General features: G+C 40.4%; 1 protein-coding gene across 2 annotated transcripts in view; it reads left to right on the forward strand.

Annotated features, from left to right (window-relative positions):
• The first annotated feature begins 1,385 nt into the window (after nucleotides 1-1,385).
• Nucleotides 1,386-24,482, forward strand: part of LOC133489262 (uncharacterized) — a 53,532-nt gene continuing 30,435 nt past the window's right edge. The window contains exons 1-32 of one of the 2 annotated variants that reach the window (XM_061798158.1): nucleotides 1,386-1,586; nucleotides 1,716-1,766; nucleotides 1,921-2,087; nucleotides 2,164-2,234; nucleotides 2,429-2,591; nucleotides 4,355-4,492; nucleotides 5,224-5,401; nucleotides 5,502-5,635; nucleotides 6,618-6,721; nucleotides 6,971-7,136; nucleotides 7,547-7,732; nucleotides 7,846-7,998; nucleotides 8,176-8,320; nucleotides 9,066-9,224; nucleotides 10,648-10,766; nucleotides 10,861-11,070; nucleotides 12,291-12,449; nucleotides 12,531-12,715; nucleotides 13,709-13,891; nucleotides 14,025-14,116; nucleotides 15,669-15,838; nucleotides 16,011-16,164; nucleotides 16,229-16,305; nucleotides 17,497-17,677; nucleotides 21,013-21,168; nucleotides 21,535-21,668; nucleotides 22,126-22,284; nucleotides 22,534-22,717; nucleotides 22,814-23,025; nucleotides 23,760-23,948; nucleotides 24,032-24,174; nucleotides 24,252-24,411. In XM_061798158.1, the coding sequence (XP_061654142.1) occupies nucleotides 1,532-1,586; nucleotides 1,716-1,766; nucleotides 1,921-2,087; nucleotides 2,164-2,234; nucleotides 2,429-2,591; nucleotides 4,355-4,492; nucleotides 5,224-5,401; nucleotides 5,502-5,635; nucleotides 6,618-6,721; nucleotides 6,971-7,136; nucleotides 7,547-7,732; nucleotides 7,846-7,998; nucleotides 8,176-8,320; nucleotides 9,066-9,224; nucleotides 10,648-10,766; nucleotides 10,861-11,070; nucleotides 12,291-12,449; nucleotides 12,531-12,715; nucleotides 13,709-13,891; nucleotides 14,025-14,116; nucleotides 15,669-15,838; nucleotides 16,011-16,164; nucleotides 16,229-16,305; nucleotides 17,497-17,677; nucleotides 21,013-21,168; nucleotides 21,535-21,668; nucleotides 22,126-22,284; nucleotides 22,534-22,717; nucleotides 22,814-23,025; nucleotides 23,760-23,948; nucleotides 24,032-24,174; nucleotides 24,252-24,411 (4,737 nt within the window). In that variant the 5' untranslated portion in view covers nucleotides 1,386-1,531. The remainder of the gene's footprint in view (nucleotides 1,587-1,715; nucleotides 1,767-1,920; nucleotides 2,088-2,163; nucleotides 2,235-2,428; nucleotides 2,592-4,354; nucleotides 4,493-5,223; nucleotides 5,402-5,501; nucleotides 5,636-6,617; nucleotides 6,722-6,970; nucleotides 7,137-7,546; nucleotides 7,733-7,845; nucleotides 7,999-8,175; nucleotides 8,321-9,065; nucleotides 9,225-10,647; nucleotides 10,767-10,860; nucleotides 11,071-12,290; nucleotides 12,450-12,530; nucleotides 12,716-13,708; nucleotides 13,892-14,024; nucleotides 14,117-15,668; nucleotides 15,839-16,010; nucleotides 16,165-16,228; nucleotides 16,306-17,496; nucleotides 17,678-21,012; nucleotides 21,169-21,534; nucleotides 21,669-22,125; nucleotides 22,285-22,533; nucleotides 22,718-22,813; nucleotides 23,026-23,759; nucleotides 23,949-24,031; nucleotides 24,175-24,251; nucleotides 24,412-24,482) is intronic. The other variant, XM_061798159.1, reaches the window with a different exon arrangement.

Below are 24,482 nucleotides of genomic sequence, written 5' to 3' on the forward strand. Positions count from 1 at the left end.
TGTTGATGAATGGCTTTTGTTTTTCGTAGTAGAGTTTCAAGTTGCACTTACGGATGTCGCGCCGAACTTTATTTACTGACGTTGGTTTTCTGAAGTGTTCCTGAGCCCATATGGTGATATCCTTTACACATTGATGTCGGTTTTTGTCCTTAAACTGTTCGACTATTTTCTCACGCACTCGTTCACAAAGAGGTGAACCTCACCCCATCTTTGCTTGTGAATGACTGAGCAATTCGGGGAAGCTCCTTTTATACCCAATCATGGCACCCACCTGTTCCCAATTAGCCTGTTAACCTGTGGGATGTTCCAAACAGGTGTTTGATGAGCATTCCTTGAACATTTGAACATTAAATATCTTGTCTTTGTAGTGTATTCAATCAAATATAGGTTGAACATGATTTGCAAATCATTGTATTCTGGTTTTATTTATGTTTAACCCAACTTAATTGGAATTGGGGTTGTCAGTCGCGTCCCACTGTGTAAAGTAATGTCAGACACCAATAGCAGCAACTGTGCACTAGCTCCAACATTCAAAAATTTTGTTTTTAACACTCGAATTTAGAAATACCACATGACAGAAACAAAATGTGATAACGTACACTGGCTTCAACAAGGGAACCTTCAGTAGGTTTGTGAGTGTGTGTGTACATGTGTGTGTGTGGTGGGGTAGGCGGGGGATGGGGTTAATCACATAATGTGTGATGAATTGAATCTTTGAGTCTGTTATGGCTCTTGACAATGACAATGAATAATTGAATATATGACCAAACAACTTCTCTACAGAAATTAGTGTGTGTATAATCAAATATTCATAGAGTGGATTCTCTTTGTGTAATTTTCCCAAAATGGTAATATCATATGAAATGGCAGGTTGTGTAATATTGTTTTCTTGGCATGTTAGGAAAATGGCATGGGCTTAAGCATGTAAAGGAGGACAGGACTGAATATGCTTGTAACTTTGACAATGCACAAAATGGGTTAGATTTTACACATTTTCATTCAGAAATAGCAGGTTTTTGCAACAGATTTTGGTTTTAAACGATTCTCTTTTTTTTTAAATCCTGGTTGCGCCTGTAGATCAGTAGATCAGCTTACACATTTGTTTGTGTGTGCGATATGGTTTGTGCACGTTTTTTGCACATGCAAACATTTACTGTAGTTAATAAGGTGTTTTGTGTTCTAAAATGTCAACAGTCATTCCTCTAATAACTAAATAATATTGACAGAGAACCTGTCCTATTTTTAATTATTGCTTGTTAGTACATTTTCTACTATAAACATTGGTTTCCGACCATAAGTGTTCAGCTGCTTTTAGGTGCCAGTCAGTGTTGTGTGAAATGATTGGTCCAGAGTGTGTTTGTAGCTCCCGCTTGGAAGGTATTTCCTGATTGGTTGCTGTGAGCAGCGTGGATCACAGTGGAGACCCTCATACAAGTATGGTCCTTCAGTGGTCGGGAACAGTGCTTCTTTTTCATCTCACTTTCATGTGGCGTCTCTGAGGCAGAAGGACCTCCCGTGGGTTGGGGCTGCAATGGCTATGCCATGGCTTTACTGTCTGCATGTTGCATTTATTTGTTTCCTATGTGGTGAGTTTGATTTTTGATCTATTGTTTTTACTGTGTGTGTGCGAGTTGACCTCACAAGATTAGATTGCAGAGGTAATGTGAGTGTTGAGTGTGGAAGCAAGCCAGGTTTTCTTTTGTCTTTCTTTGCAGTAGCTGATTTCCTCCAGTCAAAGTCTGATCTCTGTGATTCTAGTTGTGCAGGTGAGAAATGTTTGTGGGAGTTTGTTCATATCGTATTTGAATAAGTTTGCTGGGAAAAAAAATTATGTAAGTAAATGTTTCATTTTCCTATACAAGAAGAAAACAATTCCCTTTAAATCTCACCAATATTGTTTTTATTCCTGCATGTCCTTAGCATTTCCTACCTCTGACAAGTCCTATCAGAAAGGGGTGAGGTATACTTACAGATATAGAACAGCAATCACCACATCATTGCACGGATCGAATGCTGGCAGAAATGGACTGGTACTGGACTGTGTGGTTGATATTGATGTCGTCTCTAAGTGTCATCTAATGATGCAGGTTCGATTCAGTCTGTTTCTGTAAGATAAATAAAACTCTGCCATTGTTGTTAACATAAAGTGGAATTGTGTCACAGATAAGAAATCCACAGATGAAGTGGCTTTCTCCTCAAAAGGAACACTCTGTGCCTCACTTAAAAAGTTTGAGGTAATGTAATCCACAAAAGATAGATGCTTATGCATCTTTTCATCAGTTAATGTACCTTTTATCTGTGCTTACTACAAGTCGAGCGCCAGACCAATTTGGAATGTTTGAGGTGTTTTTTCAATGAATGTGATGCTCGCTGCACTCGTGTGTGTTTTTGGGTCTCGGCGAGCTCATCTGGTGTTTTTGTTTCCCAGGGAGTCACTGGAGAGAACGCCTGTGAAGTTTTCCCTCCTGGGGGGAAAGATCTTTGCCCTATGTATCCAGGAGGGGGAGCAGGTGTGGACGTTGAACATTAAAAGGGCTTTTCTGAGCATGCTCCAGACCTCCCACACAGCCTCTAAACATTCAGAAATGGAGGTGAGGGTTGATGATGATGTACATTCTTTTATTATCTTAGTGTTGCTCTCGACACTGCAGACCACGGGTATCAAATTCAATGGGTTTGCATGGGTTTGCATCAAGAGTACACATCTAAATAAGTTTTACTATTACCTCCATCAAAGATCTTTTTCAAGAGCCTTAGGCCAGTATTTTTCATCCTTCCCTCTTGTCGTGTCCTGCATGGGATCCATTCTGGAGTCTCGTGCTTTACGCCATTACATGCTCACATGCTAAGCAACATCATCAGAAAATGTTATTCATTTTAATTCCCTTTATATGCAGATGAGTCCCAGATGTACATCCCACTAAAATCCGGTACGTCTTTTAGCCTCTTTTAGACACTTTGCAAGAAATTAAAATCCGGATGCCAAAAAACTTCCACCAGTTAAAGAACCCATATTTTGGCTATTTAGACCTCCATACAGTGACTCTCTTCACTCAAACGTAGGTCAAAAGTGTCAATATAATTTCAAAAACACCTTGATGTCATGCGAGTGTCCAGAAAAGGCCCCTCTGACAACTACTTCTGTTTAACCAGGTTTTGGATAGCTTTGTCCATATTTGGCTTGGACCGCCCCCTTTCCTCTGATTGGTTGCCTTTATATAGAAGACCCACTTGTAAGCCCACACGTTTGTTGTGTTGACAGCGCTGGCTCGAGAGGTAGGCGGAGATCTTCTCTAGGGATGTAGACAGCTCGAGAAATTCAAATGACCTCCTTTCAGGCGTCTCGGCAGAAAAACGTCTGGAACTCAAGAATGTGTGGATGATTTTAATTTATATTTCACGTTTACTGAAGCACCATAGAGCCAATATAACATCACAAATGCTAGAAAAAGTTGGTTTGGTAAAATATGGCACCTTTAAACGAAAACAAAACCAAAGTCATTGTCTGCGGCCCTTCGAAATCCACAAATTCCATCCCTTGCAATCTTGGTCCCCTTGCCCCCTCGGTTAAACCCCACGCAAAATATCTGGGTGTTGCTTTACACTCCCATCTTAACCTGGGGAAACAAATATCATCTGTTGTAAAGTCCAATTTCTATCACTTAAGAAGAATCCGCTATATGCGGAATGTCACATGAAAAATTCCAGAAAACAGGATAGACTTCCTGTGCATGCTTTGCTAACAAGCACGATTACAGTTTGATTACATGATTGTTTGAAGCTGAACTTGCTAAAATTTTGTTTTCTTTATGGCTGGTGTCTTCGGACAAAAGGTAAATACATGTATATCATTTATTTATACAAATATGATATGATATATGTGAACACAAATGAAGCCTACACATTGAATATTGTTATCATGGGTGGCTCTGTGGTGACAACTTGTGTTAAAAAAAGACATTACTTTTAAGTTAAAGTTCCTACGGTTACTTTGATCCAGTCTCCATCGCCATTCACCCTGACCAGGAGGAAGTGCTTAGACCTGTTTTGCCAGATGCTGAAGTAGGTTATGCACATACCTGATTGCCAGACTAAAATCTGTTCCTTTCATACAGTGATCTGGAAAAAATAAAATCTCTGCTTTCATAACATCATGTCTGGACTACTGTAACTTTCTTTACTTTGTTCTCCCTTTAATTCTTTTGGAACAACTTCATCATGTAGCAAAAAAGGTGTATTGTTTTGATGCAGCTCTTGTATTGGACCTTATTAGATGGTGCAAGTGTACCTTGTGTAGTGTTTGCTGAGAGTATATTCATGTTGATCTCTCTTTGGTTAATTGTTGCTTCTTCAGACTGATGTTCATGGGACGTGTACCAGCTTGTATGAGAGGCAAGGACCATTACTGTTGAAAACCAGGTTTCTGAAACAGTGTCACCAATTGAGACTGGCACATTTCTGGACCCATTCCGAAGCTGTAACTGGAGACACGGTGAGTTAATTCCCATTGTCTCATTCTGGAAAGAAAATACAGTGTTTATGTTTCAATAAAGGCCAGGTTTTTCCTGCATATAAAATGAAGAGGCGGCTACCTCTGCCTAATTTTGGGCCACCTCCATCTCTAAAACCTTGGACATCATGAAAGTGTTATTATCTGCCCAGCCTTGCACCACCAGTTGGGATTCATTTTGTATCACACTTGCAGTATTTTGCGTCACTGTACCGGAACAGTTGGAAGTCCCACCTAAAACCATTGAATGAAAGATGTATTTTAGCACGCTATATGAGGTGTGTCCAAAAAGTTCCAGGACTAGTGTCTGAAAAGACATATTTCAAACCCAAACTACAAGTTTTCCCCCTCAATGTTGGTCATATGATCAACCAGCATGTCTACAAAGAGATTCTGCAGCCTTTGTTTCGTTCAGTTCTCACAACGCTCTGAGCATGACAATTCCTGGCCGAGATGAACGTCACTGTGCTGGAGTAACCTCCCTACTCACCTGACTTTATCTGACACACCACATATGATTTAACAAATTGAAAACATTAAAGAACAATAAGATAAAAGTAAATACTTCACAGAAAAAGTATTTGTTTGATATGCATGTTTGCGGTTGAGTGATCAGAATAGTGCCATCTCTGCCTCAATTTGAGCTAAGAAAAACCTTGAATAAATGTGTTTGATTAATACCAAAGGCATACTAAATCCCATTCTCATTTCAGTCAGTGCAATCAGAGCTACGCTGTGTTCAGGCGTATGGCTCTGCAGTTATGGAAGAGGTCAACTGTACCGAAACTGTATCAATAGCAACATGGTCCAAGACCTCAGGGCAGGTGAAGACACAAACTGAGTCAACTTTGTTGCTGCTAAGAGCCCAGCCTGGCACTGTTGCAGGAACAGGTAAGTGCAGTGGAGAGGAGAAATTAACTTATCGCACCATGTCGAATGGAAATGAAACATCACCAACTATGTGATGTACAGTACGTTATGACTCTGGCAGATTCTTTATATTTTGGGACACAAACCGATCTGCCGTTTGAGGACGAAGGAGCTGCAAGGCCTAGAAACATTTTCACTCCTCAAGTCAGTCAAACTATCCGGATGTTGTGTAGCGTCACATCACGTCCACAAGAGGTAGGCTTAATATGCAACACGTTTCAGCAGGACCTGAGAATTAAGCTACTCAAAAACAATTAGGGATGCAGTATTGGGCTTGCGTGTCAAATTTCAGGGTGAGTTTAAAATACACTACAACCTTTACAGGTGAACTTTTAATGCAGTGATTTCCAACCTTTATGGAGCCACGGCACATATTTTACAATTGTAAACTCTCACGGTACACCAACAAACAAAAATGTCACAAAAGGTGGATACATTAATTACTGTATGTACTTCCTGCCATCCAATAGAAGGGCATTTATTTGTTCGGTCTGTCACTACGCCTCACTGGCATAGATGAATAAAGATACATTATTTCTTGGAAATAAATAATTTTTTGAGCAATTAAGTAAAATTTGATAATTTCCCACAGCACACCAGGAGAGCGCTCACGGCACACTGGTTGAGAATCATTGACTTAATGTGACCTTTCCAAAGCCTTTGAAAACACATGTCCAATTGTTCAATGATGATGTAGTTTTTTTTAATAACTTGCTGTTCTCTAACAAGGAGTTGAATGGCAAAATTCACAACCATGAATCGACCAATAAGTTTCTTGGTTCCATTACAATTGGTATTTAAAGCGTCCATTTCATCATGCTGTGACATTATGAGACCAAGACCAACAATTGAGCAACAGTACCTCGCCATAGCGAGGCTTCAAACAAGATTTTGTCAGAGGGAAGGGGCTACTCAGAATTGGACGTCCTTGGAAATTTTCACAGAGCAAACACTTGTTTTAAGAAGTATTGAAGCATTTATCAATTGGACATGTGCATTAAAAAGTTTAGAGAAGGTCAAATTAAGTTTACCTGTCAAGGTTCTAGTGCATTTTAGATGTATCCCTAAATCCCAAATTGTTTTCGAGTAGTGTAACTATGTAAAATTTAGTGTGCCATTACATGTGTTAGTTGACCTAGCAAACTTACAGGATTTTCTTTTTCTTTTCCACTCTCAGGTATCACATTGGTTTCTTCAGTTGGCTTTTCAGCTTCGAGAGCTGACTGTACCACAGCTCAAGACACTTTGGCAGGAAATGTCTTTCAAGTGCCGCAATGACTGGTCAGTGCTTCATTGTTCTTTTGGCATAGCATCATTATATCATAATATAGCTGGTTCTTAAAAACGCTGTATCTACATGGATGCTTAAATAAGTCTTTGTATGGCAATCGATCAGTAACCTACTCTCAATCTAACCATAATGTGTTGTACACCTAGAGATATTTCATGCTCCGATTTGAGTAAAACTGTCCTCTTGAAGGGAACCCCACATTCCACATACACACTAATTCCCATTCACTGTTTGGACAGGCAGCCCTTGTTGGATGCATTACCTGCTTGTGGCTCAGAAAACTGCATCATACTACTGACCGACCTAATGAAGGGAAAAGAACTGGAGGACGAACAGGCTCATTCTTTTCTCACCACCATCGGCCTCATCCCTAATCCATCACCACAGATCATACACTCCCTCAATGTAGGAGCTTCTGCATGGCATCAACCATGAATCATGGCTTCTGATTTTTAGTTATGAGATGAACTACATGTACAAAGTCTTGTGATACCTGTATAATACACCAGTACAGCCACTTCGCAGAGACATCAGCTTGTGTATGTGTGGACTCATTGTCCATTTTTCCAGAGGAAAATTTGTCTCTGTTTTATTTCATCCAATAGGTTTTTGATGGGGCTGGGTTCAGGGCTTTTATGTTCTGCTCATCTAGATTCAACCTCGTCAGGGAGATTCAAGGATTTATTTGTTTTCAATCCCTGATTTATTAATTGATTAGGAGAACATCTCAATTCTTTTGTCCATATAGTTCATGTCTTGGGAAATAATACTATTTTAGAGGAATGAAAACATTGAAACTCTGCTGTTTGTGAAAGACTTTAGTTGATGTTCAAGAGGTGAGAGACAAGGCTCTGCTGGCTGGATCCTCTTTGATCCATCAACTATGCCATCAGTCCACTACTCCCTGCATTGACCTTCCTCAGGTACAGACCTTCATACAGACACTAGAACAAGCCGTGAAGGAAGGCTGTGAACCACAAAGTCCCACCAAAGTAAAAGAGGTAAAATAAATGATGACTAGGAAATTCACAGATGTATTTAATAAAAAAAAATGTAAAAAAGTATGTACTGTATTCTAAAAAAAAAATCTAAATAATCCCTTTTCAACAAACAGCTTACTTATGCAATGAAATCTGTGGGCAACATGGGTCTGGCTGCTTCAACCTTCATCCCGCTGTTAAATCACTATGGACTCAACCACTCAGTACCTTTGGAGCTGAGACTAGTCGCCATAAAAGCCTTCAGACGTTTTGATTGCTCAGCTAATGTGAGTAAATATGACAACATTGAGGAACAATTTCTCATTTTACACGCATTTGCGAGAGTGTCTTTTAAAAAAATCTGCAAATATCTAAATCCATGCTTCATGATCGCTCAAGGTGAAGAGGTGACGAGGTTAGCAGCAGTATGACATGAGTGACTGACAGCAGTTTCCTTCTTTCAGAGGACTTTGTTGTTGCAGCTGTACAGCTCCTCCCTGGAGGCTGTGGAGGTCAGAATTGCGGCATACCAGGAGCTCATGCGCTGCCCGGATCAGGATGTGTTTGAAGCGGTGAAGGTGACCCTAAGAAATGAAAAATCTAGCCAAGGTCAGTAGTTGATAAATGTTTGTTTTGTTTACCTGTATCGTATTTATTGCTCTTTTTCAAGACTTAATGGCTTTACAGTGAACCCCCCTTTATCACGAGGGATACGTTCCGGATGTGAACATTTTTATAATAGCGTTACCCCTCCCACAGGCTTTTAATACATTTAAACTTACTAAAACACACTTTTAAAAGTATTCCTTCATACCTGGTCTACTCTCTCGCTGTCAAGAAATGGGAGATGATCTTTTACCATCCCATTAAAGAAACAAAAAGAGGACTCTTACTCGCATACTTCTCCAAATAAGAGGCAGAGCATGCTTGCTTCAAGCTGTTTATTTGTCCCTTCCTTTTGGTTTTGTGCAAAACTGACACATAAAACAAAATAGAATAAAACACTGTATATTTAAACACGAAAATGTTGATCCAAACCATATAATTTCATCTAAGGAAAGTCTGCGAGCTTGATGCTATGATGGAATGTGAAATGCCATAGACCGGCTAATGGAAATTAGCAACACATAAAAACAATGTATACAAAAATAATCACACTCTAAATGTGACTTGCCTGTACACTGTAAAAAAAAACAAATCGCTTCAAATATGCGATATGGGGGCGCCACCGCTGAACTGTGTTATAGTGGGGGTTTACTGGGATTTTAAGTCTTGTTTATCCACTTGTATTAGACAATAAACATTTTATTTCATTTTAAAAAAGCATTTGGATTTATTTTGTGTTTCCTTGTAGTGGGCTCATTTGTATGGAGTCACCTAACTAATATACTGAGGAGCGATGACCCCATGAAGCAGACCCTCATTGATTCTCTGCCTGACGACATAATCAGCAGAGATTTTGAAGCAGATTTTTTAAAATACTCTTCCTATTCAGACTACACGACCACAAATGGTAAGACTAGTAATTCTGCAAATGTTTATTAAAAATGACCTCACAACAGGGATGGGCAAAGTTTTATGCAAATGGACCAGGTAATTTGTAGATAAGGTAGATAAATGAGATTTAAAATGTTCCTGGGAAATATGTAAAATAATTTATTTGTAATAATAAATCAATAAATTATATAAATATTTATATTGTTATACTACTGTATGAATATTTGTATTTGTATTTTAATGTAATACATTTTAAAAATAAAAATGGTCATTCTCATTTTTAGTTCAATTGTGTATAATTAATTGACTGATTGTTTAGTGCGGCACGGTGGCCGACTGGTTAGAGCGTCAGCCTCACAGTTCTGAGGACAAGGGTTCAATCCCCGGCCCCGCCTGTGTGGAGTTTGCATCTTGTTTGTTCGTATGTGCCCTGCGATTGGCTGGCAACCGGTTCAGGGTGTACCCCGCCTCCTGCCCGATGATAGCTGGGATAGGCTCCAGCACGCCCGCGACCCTAGTGAGGAGGAGCGGCTCAGAAAATGGATGGATGATTATTTAGTACAATACAAAGTTGTTAAATGTATTTCAAATGTTTTACTTTTCTCTTGTTTTATTTACAACACGTTAACCTATTACTAAATCATATATCCATCCATCCATCCATTTTCTGTCAATCGCAGGGCACATACAAACAAACCACCATTCGCTCTCACAATCACACCTACGGGCAATTTAGAGTCATCAATTAACCTACCATGCATGTTTTTGGGATGTGGTAGGAAACCGGAGTGCCCGGAAGGCACGGGGAGAACATGCAAACTCCACACAGGCGGGGCCGGGGATTGAACCCCGGTCCTCACAACTGTGAGGCTGACGCTCTAACCAGTCGTCCACCGTGCATTAATAGAAACATGCATTAATAGAAGACTCTAAATTTCCTGTTGGTGTGAATGTGAGTGCGAATGGTTGTTTGTTTATATGTGCCCTGCGATTGGCCTGTAGCCACTTCAGGGTGTACCCTGCCTCTCGCCTAAAGACAGTTAGGATAGGCTCCAGCATTCCCGCGACCATAGTGAGGATAAGTGGTACGGAAGATGAATGAATATTAAAATATTTTTGAGTCATTATCAATTTAATTCCGTACAATTAATTGACCCATTATTTAGTAAAATAGAATCGTTAAATTTATCATTATTTTACAATTTCTTTTATTTACAATAAATAACATGAACCAATTATTTAATGAGATAAATTAACAATAACAAATAATAAATATTTGGATTAACAGTTTATGCACAGTTTAGGCAAAAATGAAAATATTATAGGACTCTTGATAATAATCCAGGTATATAAAAATATCCCCTTCTTCATTCTTCTCATATTTCATTATACTGTAGCTACTGGAAGAATCATACACTTTCTGTTTTTGAATGTTTCAGGCCTGGGAATAACAAATGTGGAAACAACCGTCATTTTCTCCCCCAAATCATTTCTTCCGAGCACTGTCTCCATCAACCTGACAGTGTATTTTCATGGTAGAGCCAGCAACCTTCTAGAGGTGAGTGCCATCTTTTACTGTAATCTCCACTCTCTTGTTAAAAGGGACTACTCTAGCACTGTTCCAAAACTTATATCCCCAATTGATATTCTAGGTGGATCTTCACATTGAGAATGCTCAACCACTTCTGAAGAGCATTTTAGGTCAGCTGAATCCCTCCAAAACTGGAGACCCCACTTCCTCAGACCACTCGGCATCCAAAGAGGCAACGAAGACAAGACGAAAAATAAATGAAGAACATAGAGAAGAGAAAGACTTATGTTTATCCAGCTCCAACAGTTATCTGAAGCAGGCCAGGGCGTTGGTAAGGTCACAGCAAAGGGTGGAGTCTTATCATAGGAGTGTACAGTACGTGCTCTGAAATGTACAGTCTGGGCAGCAGAGTTGCACTTTTTTATTTTGAAAAGACTGTAACAAGAGGGCATGCTGTTGTTTATTTTAAATTTTTATTTATTATTATTTTTTTTTACAATGGACAAGAAGTCATTTACTCTCACCTGAAATGAGTACACCTGCTTGAGCTAATGTAAGAGCTTATAAAAATGTGGTATATAAACATACAAAATAATAATGCATAGTTTTGAGAGGAACTAATGCAAACAATATTATTACAATGAATATCTGCAAGTAATTGACGCCCCCTAAAAAGGTTTAGACAGATGCCCCAAGATGACACCAATGGCCTACTTTTTTTTCAAACTGAAGCTCCTCAACTCATGTTGAAAGTTTTTTGTCACCAGATGCCGCCAAAGCAATACAGCTATTGGTAAATAATTTTTTTCTGCTAAAAAAAAATCACGTAATCACTCACTTCACAAAGAGGCGGATTTGTGAATTCCAAAATGTGAATATGCGGGGGTTAATTGTATTGTTGCTTGTAGTAGTGTAGAATAATTATGCATCTTTACATAGAGATGTTTCTAGTATTTTGCCCATCTAATGTAGCTAAATCAGTGATTCTCAACCACAGAAAGAGATCATCAGGTATACCACAGGAAACGATCCAATTTCATTTAAATTGGTCTGAAAATTATAATTCATTAATGAAAAATAATGTAAATGTAATGTAAAATATGCCAGCGATGTATAGTGACAGGCAGAACATTGAAATGTTTTTCCATTAGATGGCAGAAGCTAGTATGAACCTGTTTATCCACCTGTTGCCATTCATACAACAGAATTTTTGTTCTAATAAACAGGCCCACATTTCACACTGAGTAAGAACATTTATGCGAAAATTAAGATGAGATCATCATTATTTCATTGTACTGTATACCTTTTATGACATTTTTGTTTGGTGGCGTCCCGTAAGATTTTTCTCAAGCAAAATATGTGCCGTGGCTCAATAAAGCTTGTGAATCAAAATACTGTAATCACAATACGTAGATTAAATTCCTGTCAGTGTGATGCAGTGTTGTTATAGACCAGATTACATTGTGCAGGCTTACCCAGTGTTGTGGTAAATAATATAATTATAATTAAATATAATGTGTGTACAACTTGCATTTATTTTGTGTGTTCCAGTTATCCACAAGGAAAAAAATGGAAGAAGACGGCCTGAAGTGTTGGGTTGGTGTGAAAGTGTTTGGCAATGAGCTCAGTGTGTTTACATGTGACGATCTCTATGCTCAAATCAAACAAATGTCACTTAGTGCAGCAGGACTAGCTGTCAAACTGCTCAAGGTGTCCTGGTAGTCTCTCTCGATTATCACCATCTTTAGTGGGTTTTTCCAAATGGTCCCTGACGTCATCTTTGTTTTCCAGGGTCATGAGGTTCAGTTCAACCACAAGGCTGTGCTCTTGACAGAGGAGTTGGTTCTGCCGTCCTTGTCTGGCTTACCTGTGAAAATAGCCACTAATATGACTTCCTTTCTTTCACTGCGGCTCAAAGGAAACATCAACTACAGGGATACGTCTCACTTCTCCCTCGCTGGTTACATTAAACCCAAGTAAATCGACATTGAGGGACAGCCTTTGAATATTTATTCGATGTCCTTGATATCCAGCTTAAGGTCTATGTACACTCGTTGTCCGCACTAGTAAAAGAACTGTCTTTCTAGTAATTAAAACATTTTTGTTTTAGGGATGTGTCACACACGCCTCCTGGTTCCTACTAGTAGCATCAAAAAGCCGACTTGTAGTTTTGCTTCACTAGTAACATTTAGTTGTCCTATTAGTATGCCAAAGTTGTTCTACTAGTGTGCAGAAATGTCTTACAGGGGTGGAAAAAAATGTCACTAGTAAAAGACATAGTCGTTCTACTAATGTGCTGAATCGTCTTACTTGTGACTTGTCTAGGCATGACTTGAGTTCCTAGTCAAGAATATTGAATAAATGCAATAAAGTCTGTTATTCGATATCCTCAAATATCCTGCTAAAGTACATGTAAGTACCTCACTAATAATATGTAGTTGTCTTACTAGTATGCCAAAGTTGTCCCACTAGTGGGGAAAAAGTGCATACTCGTTCATGGACTTTAAACTGGATATCAAGGATATCGAATACATTCTCAAATGGCTTTCTCGAAAGCTTTTTGAGCATTTATTTAACATCCTTGTCTCTTAAGTCACTAGTAAGACAATATAGTAGTATAGTATAACGACGGTTACTAGTGAGGTGCATGTAGTGGGCAGTTTGGTGCTACTAGGAGGGTCCAGGAGGCTACTATAGTCCGTTGCACATGCCTACTAGTTGGATCTAGGAGTGTTCCTAGTGTAGCATAGTAGTTTACAAGCCAGGTTTAATTGCGTACTTGTAGGTCAAAAGTGGCACGAATAGTGAAAACAAAATTAGCTGTACGGCAGTCGTTCTACTAGTGTGCTGAATTGTCGTACATGGACTTTGAGCTTGATATCAAGGATATTGAATAAATGCTCAAACAGCTTTCCATACACGTCGGCCAACTTAACAATACCTACAGCTGTCTGTGTCTACATCCGCAGTGGTTATGTAGGCCTGACAGCCAGGATGGGGGTTGATGGCACCCTGGGTCATGCTGCAGTGGAGTGGATGTCTGAACTAGTGAGCTCCACTAGTCTGGATGGGAGTGTCCACATGCAGGAGGGCCAAGATCTCAGGGTCACACTCAACACTCCAGAGGAGGCCATGGACATTGTGTCTCTTAGGTGAGTCAAATTTTTTAAAGACAAAAATCACTGCAAATCCTCTCTTAACAAAACAACTTTAAAGGACGAGGGTGGGAGGTTGTTATGTTTACTGTCTTATATCTCTACAACCACAATTGGATTTGTCAACCAGCTCCCGAGTATTTCAACTGAGTGGCGATCGCAGAGAGGAGATGAAAGGTCCAAAGTGTCGCATCCAGCAGACAACCTGCACACCAAAGACCTGTAAGCCATTCGCATGTACACTCAGACATCACTGAACCGTAAATAACTGACAGATATGCTCACATTTACCTCCTTTTGCTCATTAATATAAACAGCCATTTACTCCAGAAACAGCAAGGATGATGAGAGAAATGTATCTATTTACAAACTTTCACTTCATCACACTACTCTGTACAAAATATCAAATTCATATTTGAAAGACAAATCTTTTACACAGATTGCGCAAAATTGCCACATTCAGAAATGCAAAAAGTTTGTTTTCATATAATTTGATCAGTAACAGTATAGACATGGCCCACTGAATTTCCTTTTGAAAAATCAATTATTTTACTCATTTGAGTACTTGAATTATTGGCAGTTGTTATCCATCAAAAGATAATTAATGCCAATGGAGGGAGCCTCATTATGTTGTTGCAATACACCAGAGGGATCTGTGAGCTGAAGTGCCAGGTTGAGGCAGCCATTTTGCATTCACACAATAGCAGAAAACAAAATAAATGCTGTTATTTCTGAGATACGAATGAATATGGATGGACTTTATGAAAGTGTCTGAGCTATTGCATGTCTTTACTGTTATTACAATTGTATAAAGACAAGAGTGTCATGGGTTTAATGAGTAGCTGAGATCATTAATGCACCTGTATCCACAGAGTTTGAAGGGAAACACTTGTAAATTGTGCAACTCACATGATTTTTATGAAGTTGTTTATGTTTTTACCGTTATGCACTTTTCTCTTTACCATAATAAAAATATTATTCAATGGGCCACCACCATTTGCTTTGTCAACAAGGATTGCCTTTACAATGAATGCGTACAATTTTAAATCATCAATAACTTTTTGAAAATAGGACGAGGTGTGGTTTTTTCGGGATGTGAGACATTTACCCATATCAAGCCAAGGCAGCAAAAAAAAAGTGCTAAATTATATATATTTTTTACATGTACCTTTGCTGTACTGATCAAATTATATGCAATCTATGAAAATAGAAAAAAAAGTATGCAGTCTCTGTCGCCAAAATCCACGTGAGCGATGTACAAATCACTCGTGGCATCAGCTCAAAATATCCACACTCTCTCCTGTAGTCTCACTCACTTCCACTCTTTGTGCCAACCCCCTTCCTCCTTGACAATCATGCTATGTTTTTATGGTTTAATAAAAGTGATAAAATACAGTATTATATAGTGTGCTGAGCCTCAAAACCCGATACAGGGTTGAAATTTTTCGTCGCATCGTGTCGGTAGATCAAATCGCTCAATGTGTGGGTGTGAGTCGCCAACTGTCTGTTGCGACTGTTTTTTTTTTTTCTTATGAAGGTCAATTCCAGTTAGGTTTGGCCGTGCTGCACAGTGTGCGGTGGGCCTTATATGCAGTGTTGGAAGAGCTCTTTTGTCAACCTTGTAATTGGCGGCTATTTAGCTGGGACAGACTCCCCGCGAACAGGATACACAAAAGTAATAAATGAATATAAACCATCTGGATTGCTACGTGCAGGATTGTCGCCGATTCAGAGTTGCTTCTTTTTATGATACTTAGAGAATCTCTCTTCGCAGGGTCCAAGATGGTCGGCTGGCAACTATGCGCCAATGCATCCTATCCCCTCGCTTCCGGGAGCATCTCACTCCCGCCCTCAGGTCCCACCCACCTCTCCGTTAGGCTGCTGAAACTGGACAGAGGTCTCCATTACTACTTGCTTGAGGCTGCCTTCTCAATGGACCCACTGGTACTAGAAATTTAACAATGGTGGTGATGAATTTCTATTCTTTCTGCTTTGATGCATCACTGTGAGAGCTCCAAAGACCATATCATCATTTTATTTTTTAGGACTACTAGTATTATTGTGCCTTGATCTGGTTTAAGACTATCAAATGCTTCAACCCCATCTTTGGCCTCAGGTAGATAGCTGGTTTCCAAAAGAGGCTTCCATCCACCTCCTTCTGGCTACTCCAAAGTCATCCATCCCCAGGGACATGTCACTTGACCTAGCCTTCAACCCTCGCAGATTTCTGCTCAGGTTATCTCATCCTCTAAAAAGTATCCTCGTACAAGGTTAGTTTGAAGGTACATTAACGAGATTTGGTTTCCTAATACATGAGGTATTTTGCTTTCTCAGGGGAACTTGAACAGGAGAGGAGTATAAAGAGTGCAAAACTTGAGCTGACAATTGATGGGGTTCATTATTATGTTATGGTACGTTTTGTTACATATTCAGGATTTTTCTGAAGGATTCACTTTTTTACTAAAACTCACACTTGTCACAACTATTGGTGCACATATAGGACATTTCCTCGTGACGTCTCACGTACCTCCGGGTGGCAAAAAGCAAAGTGTTCTCAGGTAGCACCACCAGTAAACTAAACCTTACGTCGTTTGACCAAGGCAGAGTGACTGAGAAACAGGGTAAATGGCTTGAATGATGACTTTTGCCTTCTTCTCTACTGCCGTAGTTTGAATGTGTGAAGTGCCAGTCAAAAAGATGTTAGAAGGAAGACAGACCAAAATTTATATTTCAACAGGTAAGTTGATTAACAAATAGACGTCATTGAAATGCAGATATAGTTAACATGATCATTGAGGACTGACAAATTAATTGACTTTTTCTATTGCTCCGATTAATGGCACAGTTGTGCTCTTTTGATGACCATTGTCTACTAGTAGGCTAGTCATTATGTTTTGGTAAATTACTCAAAGACAACGTAACCAAACATTTCATACATACCTGTGAGAAAATGCCTTCCACAAACCCAAAGATGGAGCCGTGGTTCCCAGTCTGTCCCTTTGGAAGTGGCTACTACGCCACCAGGAAGTCTTGCCAGCTTCTCTTTACACATATTTACCACATCCACTCGATTTTATCCCCCTCACCCACAGGTTCAATAGGATTGATTTAGATATTTTCCAAGGAAATCTAAAAATCCAAAAACCTTTTTGGGTATATCTGTCTGCGCAACCCAAAACACAACAAGTTTTTGTCATCATTTAAGTTCAGATCGGCGGTTGTCAATTACTTTTCTGCCACCCGAAAGTATCCTGGCGCCCATTGTTAACAACCATTACGAAATAGTCCATACAATAGAATGAGATCTGATACAGTAAATAGTAATTGTGCCTTTACCAAAGCAGTATGCGCCATTATTACACCTTCAGAGAGATATTAATGCATATGATTTGCAGCGATTTTGAACTGGAGTGCACCATATTGAGAGGCTTTTCCGTATTCTAAACCAATATGTCTGAGACAGCGTCATGTATGATTGGTTATGCTTCCAAAGAAGACACAATATTTCAAATAGGTCTTGGTTTGGATTTCACTAATTGTTTGGTGCAAGTGTGTTTTCATGTTCTGGGTTCTGGTGTATTTGTATATTTTCTCCATTCAAGGGTTTGGTGGACAAGCAGACACTCATCTCAGAGCTTAGGACACGCTATCACTTTGAAGCCAAAATGGCTGCCAATAGAAATCCCATCATCCTCTCTGCCAACGTTACCCGTGGAGTAGGAAAAAAGATGAGCTTTTCTGCCACAGTGAAGAATGTGTTTGGAGTACCTGCATCACTTTCAGGTATACAACAGGCAGGACCTCATCCATGCATCCATTTTCTGAGCCGCTTCTCCTCACTAGGGTCGCGGGCGCGCTGGAGCCTATCCCAGCTATCATCGGGCAGGAGGCGGGGTACACCCTGAACTGGTTGCCAGCCAATCGCAGGGCACATACAAACAAACAACCATTCGCACTCACATTCACACTTACGGGAAATTTTGAGTCTTCAATTCATGCATGTTTTTGGGATATGGGAGGAAACCGGAGTGCCCGGAGAAAACCCACGCAGGCACGGGGAGAACATGCAAACTCCACACAGGCGGGGCCGGGGATTGAACCCGGGTCCTCAGAACTGTGAGGCTGACTCTCTAACCAGTCGACCACCGTTCCACCCCAGGCAGGGCCTTATTAGGTTTTATGGGTCCGTCCAAAATTGGAGGAAAATTTAAGGCACTGACATTTAAAAAAATGGACCATGTATGTTATTTCAGCAACAGGTTTGCAAATCAAAGCTAATCTTAGTGTTTTTGCTCAGAAATACTATGCATACTATGCATACAAAGCTCCAGCCGCTCCACTTCCTGTCGATATGCAGACTCATCACCGTCTTTGATGAGACTGATGACTGTGGTGTCGTCTGCAAACTTCAGGATTTTGACAGCTGGGTGCGTTGAGGTGCAGTTATTCGCGTAGAGAGAGAAGAGCAGGGGAGAGAGGACACATCCTTGTGTCGCCCCGGTGCTGGTGTCCCCCAGCTTCACCTGCTATGTCCTGCCCATCAAGAAGCTGTGAATGCACACAGCAGATGGTAGGCAAGACGCTGAGCTGGAGAAGCTTGGAGGAAACGAGTTCGGGGATCATGGTGTTGAATGCAGAGCTGAAGTCCACGAACAGGATCCTCGTGTAGGTCCATGCGACATTCAGGTGTTCTAGGATGAAGTGCACTCCCATGTTGACGACATCATCCACAGACCTGTTTGCTTGGTCGCCATGGGATCCAGCAGGGGACCTGTGACGCCCTTGAGGTGGTCCAGCACGAGGCTTTCAAAGAACTTAACGATCACAGATGTCAGGGCTACAGGCCTGTCTAAGTCATTCAGACCTGAGATTTCAGGTTTCTTGGGGACTGGGATGATGACGGAGCATTTGAAACAGGATAATGCTTCACACTGTTACAGAGATCTATTGAAGATCTGCATGATGACTGGAGCAAGCTGGTCCACGCAGACTTAGAGGCAAGATGGGGACACAAGTTCTGGGCTTGACGCTTTGTTGATCTTTTGTTGTTTGAAGATACGTCTCACATCCTGTTTTAGATGGTCAACGCAGGACGTGGAGTCAGAGGTGTGATGGTGGTCGGTGGTGCGGCTGGGTGGGTGTGGGGTGTGAAAGTGTCCTTTTCAAATTATAAATAGATTTATCTATTATAATGCAGTTGTTTGGGGTAAACTGATGTTCCAGCTTTCCTGCATAATTTGCAATGTTAATTTCTTTAGTCAGGTGGTTTCTCGCGCAATTATACAGGGCTCTATCCCCACTTTAATACACATTCTTTTTCGCCTGGCTAAGTTGCTGAAGTTTGGCAGTGAACCATGGCTTGTTATTGAACGAGCAAAATGTCTTTGTTGGTACACACACATCTTCACAGAAACTGTTATAGGATGTGATACAGTCCATAAATTCATCTCGGCTGCCAGTTGACGTTAAAAGACACTCCAATCTCACTGAAAAGTTTTTTTTTTTTTTTTTCTCAATATGGTTGTCTGTTATTGTACTAGAGCGGCTCCAGCTACCGGAGACAAATTCCTTGTGTGTTTTTGACATACTTGGCAAATTTAGAGGATTCTTATTCTGATCTGTGCAATGTAAACAGTCTTGAAGTTCTAACTTTGCTTCATTGGTCCACTTCTTCACTGTTTTCACCACAGGCTTTGCACATTTAAGTTTTTGTCTGTATGTTGGTATTAAGTGAATTAAGCAATGATCAGACGAGCCCAGATCTGCACGGGGGATAGCACGGTATGCGTCATTTAGCGTGGTATAGCAGTGGTCTAGAGTGTTGTTTTCCCTTGTGGGGCAGTCAATGTGTTGCTTGTATTTAGGGAGTCTGTGATTGAGTTTAGCTTTGTTAAAGTCCTCAAGAATAATAAGTGGTGAATCTGGGTGCTTTTTCAAGTTTGTTTACTTGTTCAGCGAGTGTTAGCAGTGCGGCGTTCGTATTAGCCTGGGGAGGAATGTAGACACCGGCGAATATGAATGAAGCAAACTTGCGCGGCGAATGATTTACCGAATGATTTACAGTTAAAAACAGCAACTCCAAGCCCGGGCTGCAGTGTGTGTGACGTCGGTACACCATTTTTCATTGACATAGAACCGTATACCGCCACCTTTTGTTTCCCCCGATAACTCTGTGACGCGGTCTACCAAGTGTAGTTGGAAGCATTACAGCGTCATCGGGGATGCATTCACAAAGCTATGTCTCCGTGAAGCACTGGGTGGTGGAACGTCCTAAGTCTTTATTGGTCTTTGTGAGAAGATGAAGCTCGTCCATTTAGTCGGGTAGGGAGCGTAGATTTGCAAGGTGAATCGACAGGAGCGGCATTATACTGTATAGATCCATCCATCCATTTTCTGTACAGCTTTTCCTCACTAGGATCGCAGGCGTGCTGGAGCCTATCTCAGCTATCTTCAGGCGAGAGGCGGGGTACCCCCTGAACTGGCCGCCAGCCAATCGCAGGGCCCATATAAACAAACAACCATTCGCACTCACATTCACACCTAAGGGCAATTTAGAGTCTTCAATCAACCTATCATGAATGTTTTTGGAATGTGGGAGGAAACCGGAGTACTCGGAGAAAACCCACGGAGGCAAGGGGAGAACATGCAAACTCTAGACAGGCGAGGCCGGGTCCTTAAAACTGGCCCCGGTCCTTAAAACTGTGAGGCAGATGTGCTAACCAGTCACCCACCGTGTCGATATATATGTATGTGTGTGTGTGTGTGTGTGTGTGTGTACCAGTATGTTTGTCTGTCATCAAGAGAGACGGACAAGAGAAAAAAGCCTCAAGAACTACGTATTAGATTTTTTTGATAATATTTAGGAAAACCCTTTTAACCTTACTCCAGTTACATTTTATAATATATTTTGCACAACAAGTTCATGTTTCTGTACTTTGTACATGGATTATTTGAAATTTCATGTGGGTGGGAACAGAAAATGACCACCAATTTTGGAACAACCCTCTTCTTCTATATTTGCATGTATTTATCTTTTTACTTTCTTTTCTTATAGTTTTGGCAGGTAAGTGGCTCATGTTTCTTATCACAATAGACTGAAATCAAATGTTTGTATGTAGTGGCCCTGGAGCGAAGGAGGGACAGCCACAGCAGGCAGTACTCTCTAGAGGTCGAACTTTTCTTACCTGGTGTTGTTGGAAGCAGAATGCTAGGACTCGTGGAGCAGAAAGGCTTGCTGTGGAGTTCTGCGCTTCGCCTCAAATATGGTCTGGGCGGTGAGTGTTAGAAAAACATCCTGCAACATGGTTCTTTATCGCACTATATATACTTTCTGTGATATTTTTGTTAAGTGGTGTGCTGTGAGATTTTTCTAACATCAAATAAGTGCCTTGGTTCAACACAGGTTGGGTATAGGATACTGTATGTCTTCCAACATAGTTGTTTAATGAATAAGAAGTTACTCACTTGCTAATCGCTTCATCCCTTAAGGTGAAATAAGTTTTCCTCAGCTGAATCACATCGATTCTTATTACCTATTACCTGTTTGCTTGGTAAAATATATTGTAGGTGTTGGCAGTTTTGGCAGCGTGTATCAACATTATTATTATTACAGCTTGCGATGTCCTTTGACCCCTTTGCAGGTGATGCCCGGCACCTGCATCGGGAGTGCCACACATCCCAAAGTGTGAAGAGTGAGAGGCACGCTAACCTCACGTACATAGTGAGAGCTGATCACGAGTTCTACTGTTCCAACACGCCTCCTATCAACCACAAAGTAACTATTTTAATAACAAAACAAAAACAGAAACATTTCAAAATAAAATACATCATACTCACCAGAGATACTAATTATTAAGTGTATTAATGATCGCTCCTGTAGTATTTTGCTAGTGAAAATAGGCTTGCTTTGACCAATCAATCAGAGGATATAAAAATAGTGACATCATTTTGGGCCAGCTCACTGGCCCTGTGAGGCAAATTTACATGCATCCGAACTACTGATTATGAAGGCTCTGGGCAGATCGCAACACATAAAAGCTGAACTTTAAATATCAAACATCCACATAAATGTACTGGAAGCAAGTGCAGCCAATAGAAACGCTGCAAAATGAAGAGAATAGACTTGAAAATAAATTAATACAATTTCATGGAACAAATATTATAATTTAGGTTGCAAATGTAGGTCATGAGAGAAGGCCTCACATTAACCTCCACATTGATGTTCTTGTCAGATCTACTTCAGGCATGAGGAAAGCCAAAGCCATGTAAAATCATCTGTGGATATGAGCTACGGTAAACACTGGGATGAGATCAACAACAAACACACGCTACTTATGAGCCAGTCCTTCAAAAATCAGTCGACGCAAAACCACACTAGCTACACGTTGGAGGTAACCCGGCCGGGCCTATAGTTTGATATTTTCTCATTCTGCTTCTGTTCTGTTTGTTCCAAACCTAATGACCTTCTGGATCTTTTGTACATTTTTGCAACTCTGTGTACTCGAACATTTGTGTTTGTTTTTCAAATTAAAATTTTGTTGTAGTGGAAATTTTTTTGTTTTTCAGTTTTTGTGTGTGGTAGTAACTAGAGAGAAGTTCCTTAAGAAAAAAAAACTTTAATATTCCCCATTTTTTTTCAGTTCAATTTCCAGGTTCCAGAAAAAGATTTAAACTACCGCACCCAGCTACTGCACTCCTACCTTAGACAGCTCGGGTCTGAGAGTAGTACTCACCTTAAAATCAACTACAACAACTTGACACCACTTGTGGCTGGTATACACTGGAAAAGCCCTCCAAATGATAACCCACACAAGAAATGGGAAGGTGAGCGTCACTGAGATTTCATCATCTTGAGCTCTCTGAATGTTATATGTGTTTGTATAAAGTGATTTATAAAGTGAAAACATTTGACATTCTCAGCAACGTTTAATATGGACACTCCGTGGCTGTACATTTACACTACCCACAAGCTGAGTAAGCACCATCGCCACACGCTGCAGCTCAACTCTGAACTGACTGCCAACAAATGGGTGACTGTCCGCAACCTCGTCCTGGAGGCTTCCTACAGGGACAGAGGCCGCGAGAAGGAGGCCCGTCTCAAGCTCCACACTCCAGCTGTCACATTCTTACAAGTAATGTGGAACTTCATATCAACCTTAGGATCTCCTTAAAAGAAATGCATCGTATGGCAGATTCTATTATTCCTACAAATCAGTGGTTCTCAAACTGGGGTCACTAAGCATTAGCCGTGGCTCCACAAAATAATTTACAATAGATTATTATGCCATATAATTAAAATAATCTGCATATCTACTTTACATATAGGGACTGGCACACCAATAAAATAAACTTAATAAACCAAATACTCCTCCCTATCTTAGCTTTGGACTAAATAAAGCACATTTAAATCACATAAATTTCATATCCCTACATGAAAAAGGTCTTTTTCAAGAGCAAAAGGCATATTATTACAGGAAATAAGTCAATTTTTTTCTGAAACAAACTAATGCGTGGTTCATTTTGTGCATGACCTGGATATCTACACAGACAATAAAATATATACCTGTTTTGAATTTGCAATAAACCATGTTTTATTTTTCAAATTAGGAAGGGTTCCGTGCACTCCGTATGAAACTTGCGGGGTTCCGTCCCTCCAACAAGGTTAAGAACCACTGCTCTATTGTATGTGTCATGTCATTTGTCCAGGGTGTACTATACCCCAATGCTCCTCCTACATCAGCTAGTATAGTATCCAGCCCCTCCACAAACCTGCACAAGATGCATTCAGAATTCAATCTCCACGAATTCACAAAGTGCTCTCTCGTCATTCAACTTAATTTACCGTTTGGTGTCCATCCCTTGCCAGCTAGGAGGACTGGGCTTCATGGGAAAGAAGAATATGAAAACCTCGTGGTCTCTAAGCTCACTGTGGACTGCACCCCTGAGAGGAGACATCTCTCTGGAGATGCTGAAATCCAGCCTCACCTTGCAGATGTCCTCCAGCTACAGCAAACAAAACATCACCGTCTCAGCTGCCCTGAACACCATTGACAAGGTGCTCCGCAACAAACTGGAAAATGTGTGTTCTTGTCTTATTATTCACAAACATTTACTGTATTATCAACTATCATGTTGAAGCTTTTGAAAAAGAGGCAAGCGATATTGAGGGTGAGCTTGTTGGACCCCAAGAGTCGCCCTACTGAGTTTGAGTTTGAAGGGACAATGGAGGAACTGAAGAAGGACAAAAACATGTACCAAAAAACAGCACTGCTCCATCTTAGGTCTGTTCATCAGTGTCTTTTACACTTGTAAACTTTTGTTGTTGTGGTTTTGATGTAAAGAATGCAATCTCGCACAGACAGCCATTCAAGACATTTCCTCAGAAGCTTCTCCTTAGGGAGACTTTCACCGTGGACCTCCTGAAAGGCCTTTACATCCTGGAATCAAGAGCTGGTTTTTATAGCAATAAAGAGATCAATCACACTCTGACCGTTGGCTACAAATTACCAAGCCCTTTTGTAAGTACAATCAGACGACAGTGCGAGTTGTTAATTACTGTATTCGGAGAGTTTCTTGTCTAATGCGTCTC

The sequence above is a fragment of the Phyllopteryx taeniolatus genome, chromosome 14 (assembly GCF_024500385.1).
Source record: "Phyllopteryx taeniolatus isolate TA_2022b chromosome 14, UOR_Ptae_1.2, whole genome shotgun sequence".
Classification (NCBI taxonomy): domain Eukaryota; kingdom Metazoa; phylum Chordata; class Actinopteri; order Syngnathiformes; family Syngnathidae; genus Phyllopteryx; species Phyllopteryx taeniolatus.